The 20,669-nt window shown below is 41.5% G+C and overlaps 2 protein-coding genes across 2 annotated transcripts in view; both read right to left on the minus strand.

The window, feature by feature from the left end:
* Positions 1-4,277: 4,277 nt before the first annotated feature.
* On the minus strand, positions 4,278-8,567 carry pigv (phosphatidylinositol glycan anchor biosynthesis, class V). The gene is made up of 3 exons (XM_036587355.1): positions 7,662-8,567; positions 5,801-6,967; positions 4,278-4,698 (listed from the first exon to the last, which is right to left on the minus strand). Exons 1-3 carry the CDS (start codon positions 7,767-7,769, stop codon positions 4,402-4,404), a joined length of 1,572 nt encoding a protein of 523 aa, XP_036443248.1. The 5' UTR covers positions 7,770-8,567; the 3' UTR covers positions 4,278-4,401.
* A 1,036-nt stretch (positions 8,568-9,603) lies between these two features.
* arid1aa (AT rich interactive domain 1Aa (SWI-like)) overlaps positions 9,604-20,669 on the minus strand; it is a 29,393-nt gene continuing 18,327 nt past the window's right edge. Inside the window, 13 exon segments of the mRNA XM_036587343.1 lie at positions 9,604-11,289; positions 11,291-12,877; positions 12,966-13,096; positions 13,670-14,507; positions 14,822-14,918; positions 15,045-15,167; positions 15,278-15,419; positions 16,429-16,601; positions 16,684-16,816; positions 16,920-17,124; positions 17,312-17,521; positions 20,130-20,233; positions 20,387-20,529. Of these exon segments, the coding sequence (XP_036443236.1) occupies positions 10,957-11,289; positions 11,291-12,877; positions 12,966-13,096; positions 13,670-14,507; positions 14,822-14,918; positions 15,045-15,167; positions 15,278-15,419; positions 16,429-16,601; positions 16,684-16,816; positions 16,920-17,124; positions 17,312-17,521; positions 20,130-20,233; positions 20,387-20,529 (4,219 nt within the window). The 3' untranslated portion in view covers positions 9,604-10,956.

Consider the following 20,669-nt stretch of genomic DNA (forward strand, 5'->3'; position numbering starts at 1 on the left):
CAATCTTAGTAGCTCAAGTGAAGGGTGTTATATCCTTCATGAGGTGAGGGATTGAGCAAACACCAGGGTCGACTTCAGCAGCAAACTGTTTCTTAGCTATAGCAATAAACTACTTTAAAGTGCTTAACGTTTTAAAATCGTTACATGCAATTTGCTGGGCTTTAAGTTACAAACTGCTCCATCTGTTATGCATGACTGCCAATCCAGCTTCATTACTTTCCTCTGCTAGCTGGCTGCTAGCATGCTTATGGCTACACGGCTAACAAGAACAAAAAGTAAGGCACACTACACTTATAAATCAATTATAGCCAGACAAAGCAATTACTAACATTATGTACACTTTATTCACTTCTTTAAAAATATATTGCACTGCAAAGTTTAGCCGATTAGCCCACTGAGGCTAACCTGCTGAGGGCGAGTGCGTTCCGTTTGAATCATTCGCTCCTCAATGTCCCCTCATCCGCTTCTGCCACAAGTGGCCACTTCTGTAATGTAGGTGTAATGTACATCCAAGTGAGTCGATGTGGATGAGGTCAAGTCGAAAAAAAATAATTGAAACAGGGCACTGGGTCATGTAGGTTACTGTACTCGAGGAGCATTTAGTACACTGTATAGACTAAGTGAAAGGCAACATTCATCTAAGCAATCAGATATCAATAGAGCAAATTCAGTTACACTACTACTACTAATAATAATAATAATAATAATAATATATTATTATTATTATTATTATTATTATTATCCAATAGAAGTAACGGACTTAGCCAATCAGCTTGCAGGACTGAAGTACTTTGATGTTGCTAGCCAATGAGATTGCAGTGTTCCACTTTTTGGGTAAGCTAACTGAATAATAATAACAGAATCATAATCAAATACAACAAAAGTCACTTTTCCACTGCATCCACTTGACTCGCTTTTCTTGGTTTTCCACTAGGCAAATCTAGTACATGGTACTGGTTACTATTTTTGGTATCACCTCCGTTGAGGTTCCAAGCAAGCTGAGCCGATACCTACAGGTGACATAAAAACACTAAGAGAGAACCACTAAATGCTAACAATAGCTATCAAGTTAGCGTACACTCTTGCATCATCTTTGAGCAACCAGAATCGTCTTGTCTGGTGTAGTATTTCCCAAACTCCCGTTTTTTTCAGCAGTATTTTATCTTGCTGCCAGTCCTCTATTCTGAACAAAAAATTGTCTTCTTCATGTCTCAGCAGTTTCATGCAGCATCGCCTTGATGACCAGCTACATTGGGTGGGTTCTGTATCTGCAGTGGAAAACGAAGTAGCTGGAACCAAAAGCGAGTAGAGCTGAGTTGAGTCAAGCAAAACTGTACCATTCAGTGGATACACCAAGAATATTAAGTGAACTACAGGCCTCTGACAAAGAGCGTTTGTCTCTGTAAGTTTTAGTGCCACTCTTAGCAAAACTGTTTTTTTGGTGCTATATAGGGCGTTTTTTTAACGACTCTTTAAAGAAACATATACGAAGTTTGGCTCCATAGAGACGAACCATTTATTCATGCAAAGAACCACTTGTGTATTCAAATATTTCTTTGAGTGTTCACGGTTGTACATATAACCATCGCTAATCGCTCACATTTGGAGTCACATTGCTTATTATCAAAATGTTTTTATTCAGTCAAATCTGGCATTTTACGTTTATTTGTGGCTTTGTAGATGAGTAGAAAACAAGACTCTCCATTTTGCCATGGTAGCTTTCAAAATTCAGCAGGCACATCTCTGGACCAAGATATCCACCTGAATAGAGCTGAAAAGCGACTAGCAATGGTTACTGTTTAGAGAACTGAAGAAAAAAAGGGGCAGGTCTGGAGATGGTATGATTGGCTCAGTTCCGGATATTTACAGTCTAGTCGCAACCCTGTTCTGTAGTCCAGCACATGGCTTGTGCCGTATACCTGATACTGTACAGTGTACTCCTATTAACAATAGTGTGCAATATACAGTATTTACTAGTGCAGCACGCATTATGTGGTAAAGTAGTATGCCATTTTGAATGCACTCATATTTTCACAAGAGGTCGCCAGAAGCATCATATTGCTAGACCTTTATAATAAGAGAAAACATCAGCTGAGGTTTATTACTAATGCTAATTTATTAAAGTGGTCTCTGTTTTATCAGGAAACAAGTTTCCTGCCATGAGACCAGGAACACTGCAAAGTCAGATGATGAAGTCATATTCAAAGAAATTTATAATGCAGTGCCAACTGGCCGAGACCAAAAGTGAAATAACGTACAATTATTCCACATCTTATTTCTGATTTTGTGGTTAAAACATCTTAAAATATCTGTAACATCTCTAAAATAGGTATTACATATTTAAAATATGAATAATATATATCGTGGTGTCAGCCACAGGGCGCACTGCTGAGGACCACCACACCACACTCCTGGCATAAAAAGAGACATTTGTTGTTGTTTATGCTGCTGCTGTTAATGGTATGTGGTGTGCTTGCCGCACCAGCCAGCCTTCAAGCTGCTGCTGCCAATGCAGAGAGGACAGAACTCATCCTCAGAGCGCAAAGAGCACTACATGGCCGAGGAGCTCAAGGAGGAGCCTGCAGACCCCAAGCAGGCCACACACAATCAGTGGTGGAGTGACTGGTGTGCAGACACTGTAGGAAGAGGGGACACAGGGCTAGTCAATACCACAAACCTGAGCCAGCGGGGAAACAGAGGCCAGCTAGGAAGATTGGTGGCTGCCACGGTTGTAATATAGATGGGAAACAGCGCACTGCCCTCACTGACACTGGCTCATCAGTGATACTGCCACGTCCAGACATGCTCCCTCACATTGAGAGCGGCACACCTGCCATTTAGGAGGTGATGAGCGTCCATCATCGGTGGCACCACAGCTTTTTGTGGGTAAAGCCACCAATGGTGGAGGAGCTGAATAAACAGCGCCAGTGCATGGATCCTCGAGGGCCACTGGTGGCCTGCTGCCATGAGGAGCTTAGGGGGTGTGGCCATGTAAAGTGGTTCTCTCACCACAGTCCTGGCATAAAAAGAGATATTTGTTGTTGTCTATGCTGTTCTACTGTCAGTGTGTAGTTGCCTTCACTAGAATAATTGTGGCCGAAGACATGGGCTTTGTATTGTAACAAGTGGTTATTAGTGTCTACCCTCCTTGGATGCTGTGTCCTCCCACCTTACCACCTCCCTGTGTTTCAGGTAACATTTATACACAGAATTTGTCACTCACATTAAGAGAAAACTATCCTCTGAATGTATCAAACACTAAAAAAGTAACAGGCAGAAAAGAAAAAAGAAATTATTTACCCGCCACTTAAACCCACACATTAGAATTAATTATTTAATGTTTGTATTTTTATTTATTCATAGACAAAGTTTACTTGTCTTCTCCTCTTAAATATTTTATTTTCTTGCGTACAAAATAACGTGTGGAGTTCTTTCAACTATGATGTTGCATCAGGACTCCTGAATTTTCAAAAACAAAGCTACTTCCCACTTTACTCTGAGAAAAATCATAGAAATCATTAGTGTAAAGTGTCTGGGACATACAGTGTAAGGACTAATGGTTTAACGTGTTCTGAAACTGATGTATTTAAAAGGTATCCAATGGGATCTAGAGGTGTCCTACAGGAAACTAGTGGGCTGTAATAGTAACCATTAAGCAATTCCTGTTAGAAAGAAAAAACATCAGGTTTTAATCCTAATAGTTGTAATGTTTTTTTTTTGTTTTGTTTTTTTTTCCAGCAGGGTGATCATATGAACGGGATCAGTCGGGTGAACAAGTTCTTCCTCATCACTTCTTCTTCCTCATCGTCAATGACGCTTAAAAGCAGCAAAACGGAAGAAGGTCGAGTTGTTTTCATTCTAATCAACTGTCAAGAATACCGACATACAGCTGACCACGTAGTTACCCCGAAGAACGTGGCCCTCAAAGACGTTCTTCTCCTCCAAAGTCTGACTACACGCAAAACCTTTTAGTACCACGAGATGGCGACACTGGATAATCACTTATTCAGGCCTACAGAATACAGTAATCACCACAAGAGAAAAGCTTTATAATGATTTACAATGGTAACTTGGCTCTTTGACGCACATACTAGAAATCAGTTTCAAGAAATTCTTGATAATCGTTTTTTCACCAGCACTGTCCTTAACAACCCTACAACAAAGCTGCTGAAACGGTCATCTAGGGACAATGGGCTAACAGTTACCATGCTAACTAGCTTTTTTTTAAACCTCAATACTAGTTTTATATTACTGTTAAAAGTATGACAAAGAGAGAGTTTAAACATTACAAATTCTTTAATTCCAGCAGTTCTTCATTAAAAATCCACCCAACATTAAAAGAAACAGTAAAGTCCCGAGAAGAAACTCTAGACACTAGACCGTCCAGTTGAATTCTGAACATTAAGTCCAAGGTAAGAAGTTGCAGTGCAGAGCCAGACCTATCAGCCAGTATGAGATGAAGTATCCCAGGATGCAGCGTGTGGAAGAAGAGCAAGTCCTCCAGTGTATCAGCAGCTGAGTGACAGGGTTGTTAATGTACATTAAGAGAAAATGAGCAAAGCCTTGTTTGAAGTTGTCCAGTCGCTGGCCATAAGAAAACTTTTTGTTCTCTCGCAATAAGGGCTCAGATGAGAGAAGAAAGTGGCTGCTGATCCAGTAGATCACAGGTGAAGAGGAGGCTAGGAAACGGGTCAGCACCTTGTGAGAACATATACAGTGAATTATGTTAGGAACATGTCTCATTTATGTTCTACATTTGCTTACATTTTACCCTAGAGGTGGTTGATAATATGGTGACAATATTTGTACCAAGTTCAAATTCCTAGGTATTTCAAATGTCATGATAGAAAACTATTCTCAAACATGCTTTAAACTAGGTGAAGCATTTCTTCACTTGCATGTGTCTTTGAATGTAGTTCATACCGCAGAACCTGTAGTAATTCATGCATAAATCAATTTGACCACAAGGTGGCAGACCGAAATAACAGATGCTTTATTATGCTTTATAGTAGTATATATATCTTATGTCTCTCTTCTTCAACCATTTTCTTTCAAATATAAAGGCTTCCTATTCATAAAATACATAGTATAGACCTAATTCTAAATCTTTAATATAGACCTGATATATTTTTATATACAACATTTTACTTGTACTGTTGTGTATTCTACTTTTAATATAACCAAATCCACAATTCTCAGCTGTTTGCCTTCAGCGGCAAAGTAGATTTCCTCAGTAGATGGCTGCTTTTTCAGGTTTCAGTTGGGGAATTAAAGGGGTATTCCGTTGAAGTTTAATGTTATTTATCATGTTATGCAGTACTCTGTAGCACATCGCAACTCTCAGCCCCACATGTTTGTCTCTCACTACAATACCCAGCATGCATTACACAAATATATCAGGGAACCTCAGAGAATCCCTGGAGTGTCAACCAGTTCTGAATGCTAGCTTAGTCAATAAAAAATACAATCAAGCTAGCATTAGTGTAACTCTTACCTCAATAAATAGAATAACTGTTTTCTTTATATATATATATATATATATATATATATATATATATATATATATATATATATATATATATATATATAAATGATCTTCCATTGCGGTCATTACTGAATCTTTCTATGACAAAAGCCTTATTAAGTATTAGCTGTCAATGTGGAGCATATAGCTACTGGCCTTTCTCATCATACTGAAAATAGTGTGCCCACAATTTTTTTTTTTGCATATTCAGTGATTTCACACTGCGATAACCTCATCAATACAATCCTTGGCTAGTACTGTTTAAGAGAAGCTTACCTGAACATGCATGCAGAATGTTCCAAATACAAGTAAGACGGAGCAATGAGCAATGTAGACGAACACCTTTGAGTTGTAGAAGTCTGTTCGTGGTTTTCCTTCTTTTTCTTTTATTCCACTCTGCCCCAGACCAAGGCGTAAACAAAAACGTGGATTAGCTCTTATGTATATGTATGACGCAGTGACACTCAGTGTAGCAATTGGCAGTGCCAGCAGAAAGTTGGGTATCTGTTTTAACTGGAAATAGCGGAGAAATCCCACATCCCAGTAAACATCTTGAATGTAAGAGTAGAGCACTGGAATGGGCTTCAAGCACCAGCTTGGAATGGGTGCTGTTTCATCAGGAACTTTGTATCCTTTCTCCTTGGCCAATTTAAGAAGCACAGGAGAAACCTGCTCCTGAGTCACAGAAGGTGTGCAGAATGTGTAGTAACCATAAAACTGGAACAGACAAAATGGTAGCACAACAACTGTAATACAAAGTAGTGATGTAAGCAAAAATCTGAGAGCTAAGAAGGTGTAGTGACGATATCTCCTGTGCCATGTAGATCCTTTGCTAAGGACCCGGGCCTGGGCAAGGCTCTGCTGCAGTGGCAAGTACAACAAGAATCCAGCATTAACCAGTCCATTAGCACGAGCACCAGTGGCTAAACCTAGAAGAAGACATGCTCCAAACATGAAACCGCTCTCCAGTAACCACAGACCTCCAAATGTAAGAGCTGCAAAGAGGGTTTCTGAATAGCCTGCTAACATAAAGACATTGGCAGGTGTAAGGCAGTAGAGAAGGCCTGAGACAAGGGCAAGCTTTCTGTCCTGTAGAACTACACGGCTTAGTCCATAAAGTGCCACTGTGCTCAGCACAAAGAGCGTGCTATTAACTGAGGCCACTGCCAAAAGTAAACGTCCACGAACTGTGAGAAAGGAACTCAGAGGCCACAGCAAAGTAGCTGCTACTGAACGAATCACCAGTGGAAACAGTGGAAAAAAAGCGAAGTTGTGTTCATACAAGTATCCTCGCTCTGCAATGAAGAGGAAATGTTCTGCATCCCAGTGCCCTAGGCCACCAAGCAGCAGCTCAACACCATAGTCCAGGAGTAGTGGGTCCTCTGCCCGGGGAGGACTGAAGGCATCTGCTATATGATCAGGAATAGCTGCATTTAGAACAGCCTAAGTTGGAGACAAAAGAAACAAATTCAAACATGCCTTCATTCGCATGTGCCTTTGAATGTGGGACATATCCAAGTAAATACAGTAATTTATGCACTATCAACTTGACCACAAGGTGGCAGAGCAATATACATATATGAGAATATACGCGCAGTTTATGTGAAAGAAACAGAATTTTAAAAGCAAATGTTTTATTCTCTTATGTCTTTTTTCTTTCTTTTACTATTTTCCTGCTCAAATCTACAGACTTTTCATTCATAAAATTCATAAAATGCGCGTTCGTTGCCACTCGCACAAAAGTGCAAGAGAATTACTCCTTGAAAGACTCAAATCTTACATTTTCTTTCATTTTACTTTTTCTCTAAAGTAGATTTATGTTTATGAGGTGTTAGGTCCTGGCTTAAACACTCCGTAACTTCAACTTGAACAACTGGATGTATAGAAATGAGTTGGTTTTCGTGCCATCACAAAAACAAATTCAAGACGAGCTGTTTTTGCAGATAGTCCTGTATAGACTTTGGAGTGAAAGGTACATTTTGAAACTTTAACAATGTTTACAAACTTTAAAGATTAATACAAATTTGTTTTTGTATTATATGGGTCCTTTAATGTCACTGAACTGATACAGCAAACAGGAAAACTGTACAACGGTGCTTTTATTCTTCACCTTTACTTTAAAATCAAGTCCTCTTACCTGTAAGAACAGTGATAATACTCGTGTAAAAGCAGCAAAGCGCACAATTATCCGCATGTCCAGTTTGGCATGACTGTCTGAGCCCAGCATATTTGAGCAGTTCACCATAGAAAGCCTTACTCAACTGAGTATCACATCTCAGTCAAGAAAGTAACAGGTCTTTAGATATCTAGCAATTTATGTAAGTTAAACACCCAACAATCACACCAGTACAGAAACAACTACACACTGAAACAAACAGCGCACGGTTTTAAACATTGGATCAGGACTGAGTTGTGCGTGTACGTCCGGTGCGCTGCGCCTCGACAGCGTCAAAATAAAAGTCTGTACTGGTTCTATATAGTTCTCTTTAAATGAGAGGCTGCATTTAAGACCGTTCAGAAATGATGCTTGCTCCAACGATTAAAGAATACTACGACAAATACAGCAGTGCAGTAGAAAAAAAAAACACGAACTCTACTGAAAGTGACAACATTTGAGATTCCCAGCTCAAACAGGAAACTGGGACAGACAATACCATTTTGTTTTCTATCTGATACCAGAGGTAATACCAATACCAATGCGTGTCTTTTTGTACACAGTAAAGGGAAATTTCATTTCTACAGTCTAGTTGGTATCAGGAGCATCATTTTTAATTAACAATATCCTTAGCAGTGTTGTAGTGGGATATAATCACGAAAAAACTCAAATCTACTACATTTGTGTGACAACCGTCTGTGTATGAGGAGCGGAACGAACCAGCGGAAGAAAAAGTAGTTCCAGAGTAGTTAGCTACAGTGCAAATTCACACGCCACAGGAAACTAATATTAAATTACTAGTAAAAGAAAACACTCCATATCAATATTTACATGTTTGTGCCCTCAAAAGAAAAAGTCAGGATTGAACGTATGGAGGAAACAGCACTAATATCATCTAGTTTCAGTAACCGCCGAATAGCGAGTATGGCCACTGCTCGGAGTGAGACCAGAGAACCTGTAGAGACGGATGTACGTCTTTATAACAGATCAAAGGCACAAAAGGCGGGAATTCAAGTTTCGTTTAGAAATCAATAATCTTAAGCAAATGTATATGATCACTCCAATGAAACCTATCAAATGAATCCAGCAACCATAAGAAAGGATACCTTTTAAATGAACATTTACCTCATTAATATCGACTTTAACTGAAGCTAACGCAGCTAGCTACGGCGCTTGTTCGAGGCGGGACTTCCTCAGAGTGAAATGTCATGGAGTAGAGAGCCACTCTGCTCACTTCTTATAAACTTACATTTTTCCCATATTTCCTGTCACCAGACGTTCCTGAGAAACTCGGGTACCAAGTCAATTTTCTCGGACGGCTGAAACGTTGAAACAGATTTAACCTTGACACTTTCAGTGGTGTATATTAGACAAGGCACAGAACTGTGGACTTGGCTTTGAAACACTTCCCAGCCATTCACGCTGAATTCCTGCTCTGCTGTTCACATATAGGCCGGCATGTCGCGGCACAGATGTATTCAACAAGTAATATCTCCGTAGAAAAGTACTGTCTGTAGAATGGGGCGCTCAGCAGCACCAGCACAACAACCTAAGGTCACCTTGCCCAAATGCTGGCTTCGGGCTATGGAGCAGGGGAACTGCATTCTCACTCCATGGAGTGATGGAGCTCCATAAAAAGACCTCTGGGATGAGCTGGAGTGGCGCTTGTGATAATTTCCCTTGATTTCAGAAGAAACGCTGGATGAACAGGTATCTAACTTGCATAGTTATGGACACAGTGTGCTCCGCTGTTGGAAGTTAAAGTTAAATCCTGTATATAATACTTTATATTGTACATATAGGTGTAATTTTCACACTGATATTACAAGAGTTGCTTAATCTACCAAAACATTAAGTCAAGCCATTATATTTGAATTCTTTGGGTCTCCCATAACCACCCATTCAAATGAATAAAACAATCACAAACATCTTACGAAGATTTAATGTACATTTATTCTTACCACATGGAACATATAGTATAAAGATTTCATACTGAATAAATGATATTCATTGAGCCAAAAAGGGGAAAAAGGAGGAATTTACATTAAGTTTTAGCTACATAGTCTGAAATACAAATATGCAGAATTCATATCACTGGAGAAAAAAAATATCTCAACTGTGTTTCTTCATCTAGAGTTTATTTTGTTGTACCAGGAGATGAAATTAAAATATTTAATTTGTGTTCGCTGTACTATGGAGAAACTGTGGGGAGGCCAAAAGGTGGTTCCTTTTATATACCTAAGGATTTTATGTAATGAACCCGACTCAAGTGTCCACTTTCATTCTTCATAGATAAAAAGTGTGAAGCATAAGAGTGAAAGACAGAGGGAGAGAAAGAGAGACAGAAAAAAAGAAGTGTAATGTACAACATCTTATATACATCACAGCCTGGGCTGTATCTTAAGTTGAAAATCAGTCCTAGGAGGTGATTTCTTTATAAGGGTCAAGTCATACAATCAAGGGGTTAGAGAGAGGAGGTAAGAATGTCCGAGGTTCTCGATACTTTGGGGAGAAAGCCGTTCTCTCTTTACCATCAAACTAAATTTTAAAAACTTTTTAAAAACTAGAGTGGAGCTGCTGAGCCAACATTTCTCCACATGAAACAGTGCTGCAGTATGTTTACAGTCATAAGGAAAATGGAGTACAGATCTGCACAGAAAATGTCTACAATCTACTGCACAGGCCTCCATTGTAAGGGTATCCTGCTCACAGCTGACAAGGTGGCTCCTGTGGGGCTGAATGTGTAGCATCACAACACAGCAACATCACCACTGGAGAGTTCGTCTGTCTAATCAAACTCCAAATATGAACCAGAAACGTGCACTCACGGTGCCCGCTAGGGGAGAGCGAGGGCACAGTTAACCCCAAACTCACTGTAAACGAGACAGCAACTTTGGTCAAGAGTTTTTCTGCTATTTATTTTATTCATTTATTTATTTTGCTATAAAAAGTAATCCCCCACCACCCTCCCACTGGGCAGCACATAAAACCTGGGGTCCATGGCCATTTATTTTGTTGGCATCATGGTTGCTAACAGTTTGTGTCATTATTTTTTGAGGCTCTGTTTCATGACCCGCAGCTAATTTGTGATATCCTCCCCAAAGTGAGACACAGCAAAAAACGGGGATCGAAGGGTTGAATCCGAAGGGGCTTGCATAAATTAAAAAAAGGGAAACAGTCATTTTTCTCTGTTTTTCATTCCCTGCACACTGAGGGACACAGGCGGAGAGGAGAGAACGAAAACCAGAGAAGATGGAGCCACCGCTCCCCACAGCTGTCATGACTGGCCAATCAAAAAGAGTACATCACAGATGACATGGGACACTAAAGAGTTCATAAGCGGGGAGACAGAGAGGTCCAGTAGCCGTGACTCGTAGAGCGTAAACTCAGAGTGGTTCTCCTCCACCTTGGCGAGGGCGTGCAAAGCCCGAGCAGCCCGGCGCATCATGTCCACACTGGTAGGTTCAAAGTGTGCCCCCTGCATGTGCAGCAGGGAGCCTTGGCTCTGCTGGAACTGTGTGGCTGCTAAACTGTCCTCAAGAAAGCCTAAAAGGTTCCCTACACTGCCTTTTTGTACCGCAATGGCACGTGCTGCCAGGCTGTCTCCCTTGGGCCAGGTTGGCCAGCAGCACGACTGCCATCTCCCGACATACAGGTACCTTTCGGTCCCCAACCAGGCGTACAAGGTTCCCAAAAAGCTTCTCTAGTCGACTGAAGGGAGGTGTCGCCAAAATTAGGTCCACATTATTGTCCTGGATGCTGAGTTTACTGAGCGTCTCCAGGACAAGTCTCTGAGGAGACAAAGCCCCATTAAGCCCAAGAGTGGGGAAGGGATCCTGGGCTTCTGCCGACGGACAGACAGCCCAATGGAGCAGGCCATCAAGCAAAGGCAGGCAGATACTTTCAGAGTAGACGGAGAAGTCAAGCTGGCCTGAGATGTTTGCCAATGTGACCAGGCAGTTCTCTCGCAGCATCTCCAGACAGTCCCACCACCATTCCTCCTTGTCATGACCTGTGTCCTCATCTGCCTCCTCCTCCTTCTCGTACGTTAAAGGCGCCTGCTTACGCTCAGGATGCCAATGGTGAAGCAGCACAAGACGACCCAGTAACAGCAGCAGTCCTGGGTGCTTGGACATCTCCAAGTCATTGCCAGGAATAAATGAAAGACTGCGGACAATGTTGGAGACACAAACACAGCGACGAGCAAGCGAGTCCTGCCAGTCTGAGAGCGTGATTAGTGGAGCTTCATCCTTGCTGTGAGGTTCATCCTCCAGAACGGTCACTGAGCGCTGAATCGGTGAGGAAGAGCTGATGTTGGGGAGAACTGGCTTGCTGCTCTCCTGGTTTGTTCTCTCAGGTCCCTCTGTCTCTTTTTCCTTTTGTGATACTGGCTCTGGGGCAATCTCAGGGCCATTAGAGGGCTTTTCTTCCCTTGCTTCAGAAACGCTGTCTGTCAGCTTTCCTGCAGGTGACTGCTGAGAGGGCCTCTGGTCGTCTTCTTTTCTTCGCTCTACACTAGATGAGGGCACTACAGGTGCTTCGCTCTCTCTCTTCTCAGACATTTTCTTCCTTCCAGATGCCTGGTTGGTCCACTTTCGTGGCTGCAATAAATCCGCTTTGCTCTCAAAATGGGTTTGAATGTGTTCTGTGGTGTCTCCCCCTCCAATACTCCAGTGCACCAGGCCACTGTCAAACTCCTGAAGCCTCCCAAGCTTGCCAGAGCAGTCTACCACAAAGGGGTCCTTCTTCTTCACCACCTTCAAGGGAAGTTTGTCAAACTTGCTGGCCTGTTTCGGCTTCTCCTGAGCTACAGCAAGGTCCTGAACAGGTGGCTCTGACGTTTTGGGATCTGTAATAGAGGCTTTCTCCATGACTTTACCATCTTCATCTTTTTTTGATTCGCTTGTCCTCTGTTCCGACTTTATTTGAACCTGCATTGCTGAAACACGTTCTTCTTGCTGCTGTGATGACAAGTTTTCTTCTTCTCCTTCATCCTCGTCTTCTGTTTCATCATCTTCATCCATACCCTCCACTACTGGCCCCTCCTCATCCTCACCAGTCTCTTCTTTTCTGAGAGCATTGGGGTCCAGCAGTGTTCTCTGTCCTGGATCACCAACTTCATATTCCCTCAGAATCCCAAAGATTTCAATGAGGCAACGCCTAAAATACTCCACTATTAGTTCCAAGAAACCAGGGAGCTGCAAAGGAGACAAATGTGTAATTAAGATATTGTGCCTCTGAACAGAGAAGAAAAAAGTGATTTAAAGATGCTTAGGGAGGACTCACCTGAATAAGATTAAAATTGGAGATACTGTTGTCATCATACAGTAGAATGTTGATGGTATCTAAAGCCCATGTGCTCTCGGCCAAAAGACCTGATTTCAGTGACATCATGACTCGCCATGCCTCTGGTGTGCCTATAGAAAAATAAAAAACGATCTCTCTGATTAAAACAGTTGTGGGTGATAGATTGCAAGACAATTATTGGCACAGTATAGAATCAAAAATCTTGCATATCTTCTCACATTTAAAACTAAAAATCTATTTTAAACTAAAATGTTCATCTTTCATTTGAATTTAATATAGTGCAATTGTTGCAGGACAATGCAACAAGACCTTAATGCAAGTTTAACTTTTCTGTGTTATATGAACATAGCCTTATAGAGAACTGCAAACAAGCTAATCTTCAACTGAAAGTAAAGATATTGAACATTTTAGAAATATGGGAAGTATAGAAAAATTACAAGACATGACAGGCTGTACTCCTTTTTTACAGAACATCTCAAATACCTGTGTGATACTCAAAACAATTAGACAAATAAACATGGCAAATGCAATGTTTTGAAAAAAAACAGCCAACTTACTAATTATGTAATCTGTCTTCATTCAAGGGCAGACAGAATAACCTGAAGCAGACTCCTCTGCCTATACTTTCAGTTGTACCTTGAAATATGCTTGAACCCTCATACATTCCAACAAGGAATACTTACCAATATCTTTCATTGTGAGACGCCTACGAGCCTTGAGAACAGGTTGTGTGGCCTCCACAGAACCTGGCGGGAATGGTGGGTCTCTTCTCATCAGTGGGGGCTGTACAGGGGAAGGGATGATGTGGGAAGCAGGGACTGGAGGACCTGCCTTCTGCATCTTGATGTTGCTGTGCATGTAAGGAGATTTACTGGGGGAAGTCCTGCTCTCCATGGGACGGGGCATTGGTGTAGGGCTGGACACCTGCGGAATGTGGTTCTGCATTGATTGGGGAGACTGGTAGTTGGACTGCAATGGTCGGCTCATGGGTGGGCCAGCCCCAGCTGGGCCGTAGGGGGGTTGCCGTGGCCCTGGCCACTGCCCCTCATGGTTCATGCGTTGTTCAGATGACATCATCTCATCAGATCGATTCATGGCATGGTATCCAGGGCCCTGCGCAGGCCCACCAGGAGGACCTTGTCGGTTAGGAAAGTTGGGATAAGCCATCTCACCTCGACCCTGCCACATCCCAGCCTGGGGGCCATCAGGGGCTGACTGTATGGAGCTACTCATCATCTGTGGGGGCATAGAGCCCTGAGAGTTAGGGCCTGACCCAGCCTGCATTCGATCTCTTCCAAAGGGAAAAGGAAACTGGTTTTGTGGTACAGGAGGACGCCGTTCTGATCCAGGGTAAGAACTGCCATATTGATTGAACATCTCCTGCTGACCTGATGAGGGGCCAGTAGGAGGAGCCTGAGGTTGCTGCTGTTGCTGCTGGCCACTGAACGGTCCGCTGTACATCTCACCATCATGATGACGTTTTGCTGGAGGGTAACCACCCTCACCTGGTCTCTTGTAGTTCTGATTGAAAGGAAGTTGAAATTTACAATAATGCCCATATAAAAAATGAAAAAGAAAATCATATACACTTTGTTGCTACAAGACTGGTAACAAAATCACTTTAAAACTCGAGTTAGAATAGGATTAAGTTGGGTTTTTCCCATGTTGACTTTCCTTTCATGTTTCAAAAGAGCGTTAATAGCAGGAACACCACCAGCTTTGGTTTGGTCCCAAATTAAGTGTGGTCATTACTTCCACACAGCTTCTTTTAAATGTCATAATTTTACATATCATTTAACAATTAAGACAATTGTTAATTTATTGTAATCACTTACTGACTGCTGCTGCGGGAACATTCCTGGTTGCTGATTTGGGTAAGAGCCACCAGGAGGCGCACCCTGGCCAGGATATTGATTACCATAGGAATCATGCCTGCAAAAGACACAAAGCGTTAAACAGTTCAGTGACAGTATACAACATTAAGCAGCAGTCTGATTAACAACTTTAATTAGACACACATAATGAATGCTTAAATGTTTTAAAAAATTGTAAGCTGACCGCTGTTGTTGTGGAGGGTAGCGATTTGGCGAGTACATCCCAGTGTCAGTGTTAGAAGGCATCATGCTTGGCTGTGGTACTCCAGGCCCCATACCACCTTCTGGGCCCATCCCTGACTCTGGCCTGCACAACCCAAATAGTGAGTTCCAGTCTCACTGCATATAACACACACACACACACACACAAATTGTTCATGACTAAGATTAAGCAGGTTAAGGTTTTCTGTGGTTTACCTTCTCTCATAGCCTGGGCCGTATGGATACTGCTGTCTCTGTGCCATGGGCATGTTCCCAATGGCACCTCCTGGTCCACGGTTAAACTGCTCTCCTAGAGTGCTGTTGGGACCCTGTCCACCAGGCATGAACTGCTCACCAACTACAGCCAAAATTTTCACTACTGATAAGTGCCACATTAACTTAGGGTAATGTTCAAATTCAAAAATATTGCCAGCTACACTACACAGCATTAGCAATTGCAAAAGAAAATCAGTATCCTAGTTGTCAAGTGTAGTTTGTAATGTTTCACGAATAATTTGCTAATATGGCCAATGAAAATGGTAATATTTCCAATTAATAAATGACATAGCTAGTGCGGACAATACAGCATTAGCATTATCATATTAATATTAGTATTTTAGAATGAAGTTCTCTTTTAATAGTACCAATAAGGTCCTTGCATCATTGAACTATAAATTATAGTACTATACGAATTTGACATCCTGTAGACATCACGAAAGTCAAGTTACAACCCCTGGTGGTTAAAGTTAAAATCTACTTTCTTTCAAATCTTTATTACGCAAGTTAAATTTAAGTTTCACTTTAACATGTCTTCTATAGGAAAGTTAGCTATAAATTCCATCACTGTGACTGTGATTTGGAAAAGTAAAACAGCCCAACTCTACTCCCTAACAGTTATAAGGTGTGTTGTGCAGCTAAATGTAAAAACTGTAGTGTAGCGTGTTTGGTACCACTACTGTTAATTGTTACACTATTTTTGCATTGTTGGCAACTAAATAAATAAATAAACATAAGATGAGGGAAGTTGAGCTTCTGACTAAATTAAGACATTTGCCTACTCTAACGTTGTATGGTTGTGATGACACATACCATTTCAGATCTGACGCAATTTTCAATTCTAATGTCAAGATTCAAAAAGACTGCTGAAATTGTGTGTTAAATATGAATTGATTTTTACAGATCTCTACTTATATACTAACACACTGGTTCAAAGAAAAATAATTTAAAACCAATTTTAAAACACCCTGACAAGATTAGCAGTTCTTTTTATTTTCAGAGATATACAGACTTCACAGAATCTTTAAATGCTTATAAAAAAATCTAACTAGGGAAAATGACAATCCAGACAGCTCAAACTCTCTTCTTACCTTTGCGCATCCCACCAAAAGGGTCCTTGTTGGGCTCATAAGGGGCCATGCGACCAGGCATTTCTGGAGTGCTCATTCCAGACTGGTAGCCAGAGTTAGGGGTCATAGTGTTTCTCCTGGAAAAGGCTGGGTCATTACTGTCAGCAAATGGATCCTGAAGGTTCACACTGCTCCTATGAAACAGACCAGTTAAGGAGATGTTCACGGTCAAATAAGACGTACAACAATGACATATGGTGAATGACCTGGACTCACCTGCCACTTTGCATTGAGGGCATCTGGCTATGCGGTGTTGAAGCTGGAGTAGGAGGCTTTAAGTCTCCACTCTCCGCCATAGAGCTGCTTGTGGACTGTGGGGTCTGTGGACCCTGTAGAGAACCAGACCCAGCTGGACCATGAAGAGAAGGGAAAAGGTCAGTTAGGTAAGAAAGAAGGATCATAGCATGATTTTACAAGGCATAACCAACATGTTCAAGGAGCTAAGCCCTTACCTGGGGAGGGTGGCTGGATTTTAGGCTGGTTCTTCTTTCCTTCTGCAGACAAGATGTCAGGTGGTGGGTCTTCTCCACGCTCGATCTTGCATTCAAAAGCGTACAGACACTGAATGTACTGCTTTTTTAGAGAGCTAGCTGCACTGCTGGAAGTGCCGACATTCAGGCTTGTGGCAAGCTCCCTCCACTTTTTATTCTTGTTCACCTGCAATCAGGCATATGCCAAAGAAAATCATTAGCCATGTCAGTAACCAACACTGTCACAGGAGTACTCATACCTCACACGTAAACCAATAGCTGTTTTGGTGTGCAAGATCTTTCTCATACCTCACATTGTCTGCTGGAGTATATGTAAGCATGGGTGGAACCTCACTGCCTGCTTGTATTCTCACCTGTGTGAGACCTCCAATTTCCTTGACGGACATGTAGAGGCGGAAGAGATCTAGTGGCCTGCGGCCCACGGCGGGGAGGTTGCTCATGCCCATGGCTTTCTCCTCGATGAACGCTAGGTATCGGTCCACCCACATCTTCCGCTCTGGCTCAGAGCCCAGCTCATACAAACGTGTGATCTTCTCATTGGTTGTTGTGGAGGAACTGGACTTCTAGGCATAAGCAAATTTTTTGGAGAAATTACACAAGTAGCACAACAAGTTTTCACAATATTTTTTGGCGTTGCAATAACGTAGCCTCTTAAACACACATTCACACATCAGTTGTGTACCCAAGACTGAAATGATCACACAATGAGTCAGCAACAGCAGCAACAAACACAAGAATGAAGGCCAATTGGGAATGGGTCCTGTTAGAGGTAAATTCATTAATGCAATCACAGACTTGTTAATTTTGTGATTTTAAAAGTATGCTTCTACAGGGAAAAATAAATGATAGCTGTGAGGCTGATCAACACCAAGCTTTCAACTCACGTTCAAACCACAAGTAAAATGTTCATGTGAATGACCCTAATCTCCACAAACAGTGAGCTAAAAACCTAGCTCGCTAGAGCACCAAAAGTTTCGTTAATATCCATAACCTAACCTATATCCTAAATGGCATTGTGCATGTTTTCAATTTTCATTAGACACCCTTATATTTGCAGTCCACTAAACAGCAGAATTGTCACTGTGCGTAATCAACTGTCCTTTTTCTGTCTGTATCAAGTTCATCCTAATGCAAGTCTCTCTCATCACAAAAGTGTACCACCTATTTTGAGAGGTGAATGCCTGTATCAAGCACAACTCCGCTAACTTTCACATTGTATCACAGGCACACAAACTGAAATGCACAGCTGTTGAGTGCACCTTGGTAAAACTAAGCAATGTAGCCTAGAGTGAAATTGGTGAACAATTCTAAAATGGTCCTTGCAACAACCTATGTTGCCAGTAACACCTATCGCAGGACTGACTCCACTACAGCTGTCAGTTAGCACTCACCACCAACTCAAAAGAGTGACACCCTTCCCCAACTCACTCACTTACGCACATTAGCATACACTGCAATTAGGGGCTCTACAGGGTGACTGGATTTCTTAATTGCCGAAACATTAAAGTAGTTATAAGGATATATTCAGTATCGATTAGTAAAAAGGCATTTCATGTCAATATAACTTTTCAGAAATAACAGCGCTCATCCTTAGCCTTATATCCTGAAATACAAGAAATACATATCCTGAGTTTTGAAAAGACCCACTACAACAGTTGGTTAGCTCTTCCAAAAATAATTGCCAACACCAAAATGGCCAGTTCTGACCATAACTGATCATAGGGAACAGTAGCACTACACTATGAAAATGAGTTAAAAACAGCGGAAGCTAACAGAGTTAATAAAATGGGTTCTAGGAGACTCTGTCTAACAAGGGTAACTATTGGCCAGCTTATGTTAGCTGACATTATTTAGCCAAGTAGCTGTGTCAGGCTCTGTGTTTTATTTATCACAATCAGCTGCAACTCAGCGGCTACTAGCATTCTAGCCAGGGCCATAACTAGGATCAACATTTTAGTGAGGTCCATTTTGCAAAAATGTCACCTACATCTCAGTAAATAAACTAACTGCCATATATGAGTATTACACCAACTGAAAGTTTCTCCTTCACCAAATCATTACTCCTTTTTCACCCATTCATAACATTTTCCTTGCATTTGTTCCTTCCCTGTCCCTCCATTCTTCCATGACCTGCTATTACTGATTCATACACTAATTTGACTCCTACCCTGTTTATTTATTTAATCATTTAACTATACTTATGTCTATTTTAAGCTGTGTTGAAACCTACATTAAATCAAGTGATTGTTTCAAATTGATTTTAGTTCACTGATTACTGAAAAAGCATTAAACATTAATGCTCATTAAACATACGCTACAAAAGGCTGTCTATACCAAACCCCAGAAAACGGAAGCTAGTGAGACAAAACACAGTCTAATAAGAAGTCAGCAGGCACATTAATGTTAGATACATTATGCTATACCATCAATATGCTGGTTAACAGTGAACTCTCATGCTGGCTGTAGTATGTTAAGTAGGTAACAGTACAACTAATGTCTCATCATATCACCATTATAGCAGGCTACAGTGTGTAATGTGTTGATTGTGCTCATAACCTCTTAGCTAGCTACATTTTTACAACAGCGATGTTATATGTTAGCCTATAGCAAGTGTGCTGCATACCTGAAAAGTCAAAGTTACTCTGGGACTCAGGGCAGCATAGCGCCTCGTGCTGAGATGAACGGAGTGGGCAGTTCAGTCTATGGCCGAACCACAGCTGTTCTGAGGTCAGCTAAGAACCGGTCTCTGCTCATTGGATAGTTGCATCGCTTCCCCCCCCCCACACTAAATCTCATAACACCCGTCAGGAACTTCAGAGGACCTCAGTGTCCTAACACTAGTCACGAACATCACAGGAGCTGATTACTGAAGTAACTGTGGATAGCAGTGGATGCTAAGCAGTGATTGGAGGGTTGAGGAAAATAAGGTGGAGCTTGGCAGATCTTGATTGGCAGTAATACAGTAACAGCGCTTACAGAAAACAAATCAAATTATCACAAAAAACGACTCATTATAAATATCCTGGGTGGCCTGTGACACCATGGCTACCTCTGAGTAGATTGTATTAACATAACGCCGCTGTTTCTACGTTGCAGCGGATTAATAGAGAAACGTAAAAAATTAAATAAATTAAAAAGTAAATAACACTGTGTAGGAAATAAGCTGCAAACCTTGGATTTGGAATCTGTCTTAGGTGTCCCCTCAACCTTGTTATTCAACTTCTGTGCCTGGTTCAGTTTCCCATCCATGCCAAATTCTGGACCAGGGGACATGCCTACAAACAAAAGAACAGGCAACAATTTCAACAAAAAATAAAAATGCACAAAATAAAATCAAAATGAGGTTACTGCCAAAGAAGGACTTTTGTTGAATAGCCAGTGGGAAAAGACATACACAAATCTTTTTTTATTTTATGTAGAGTGCTCACCACTGCTGTTGTTGGGCATACTTCCACCCAGAGGGTAGGGTGGTCCCTGGGTGTTCATCATTCCTGGCATATTGTTCATGGAGGGCCCATATGGAGGTCCTGAGCTCATCATACTAGGAGACATATTGGGGTAACCAGGCAGCCTGCAAGCCAAAATACCAGAAGTTACAATACTAAGTACAAAAAACTAGAAAAAACATTAGGGACAATTCTGGACGTTTCCCCTCAAGTGAAAAAAGCATCATCTTTGAAGCGCTCCCTGAAATAGTTCCTATCAAGTAAC

This window comes from Colossoma macropomum, unplaced genomic scaffold (genome assembly GCF_904425465.1).
Source record: "Colossoma macropomum unplaced genomic scaffold, Colossoma_macropomum, whole genome shotgun sequence".
Classification (NCBI taxonomy): Eukaryota; Metazoa; Chordata; class Actinopteri; order Characiformes; family Serrasalmidae; genus Colossoma; species Colossoma macropomum.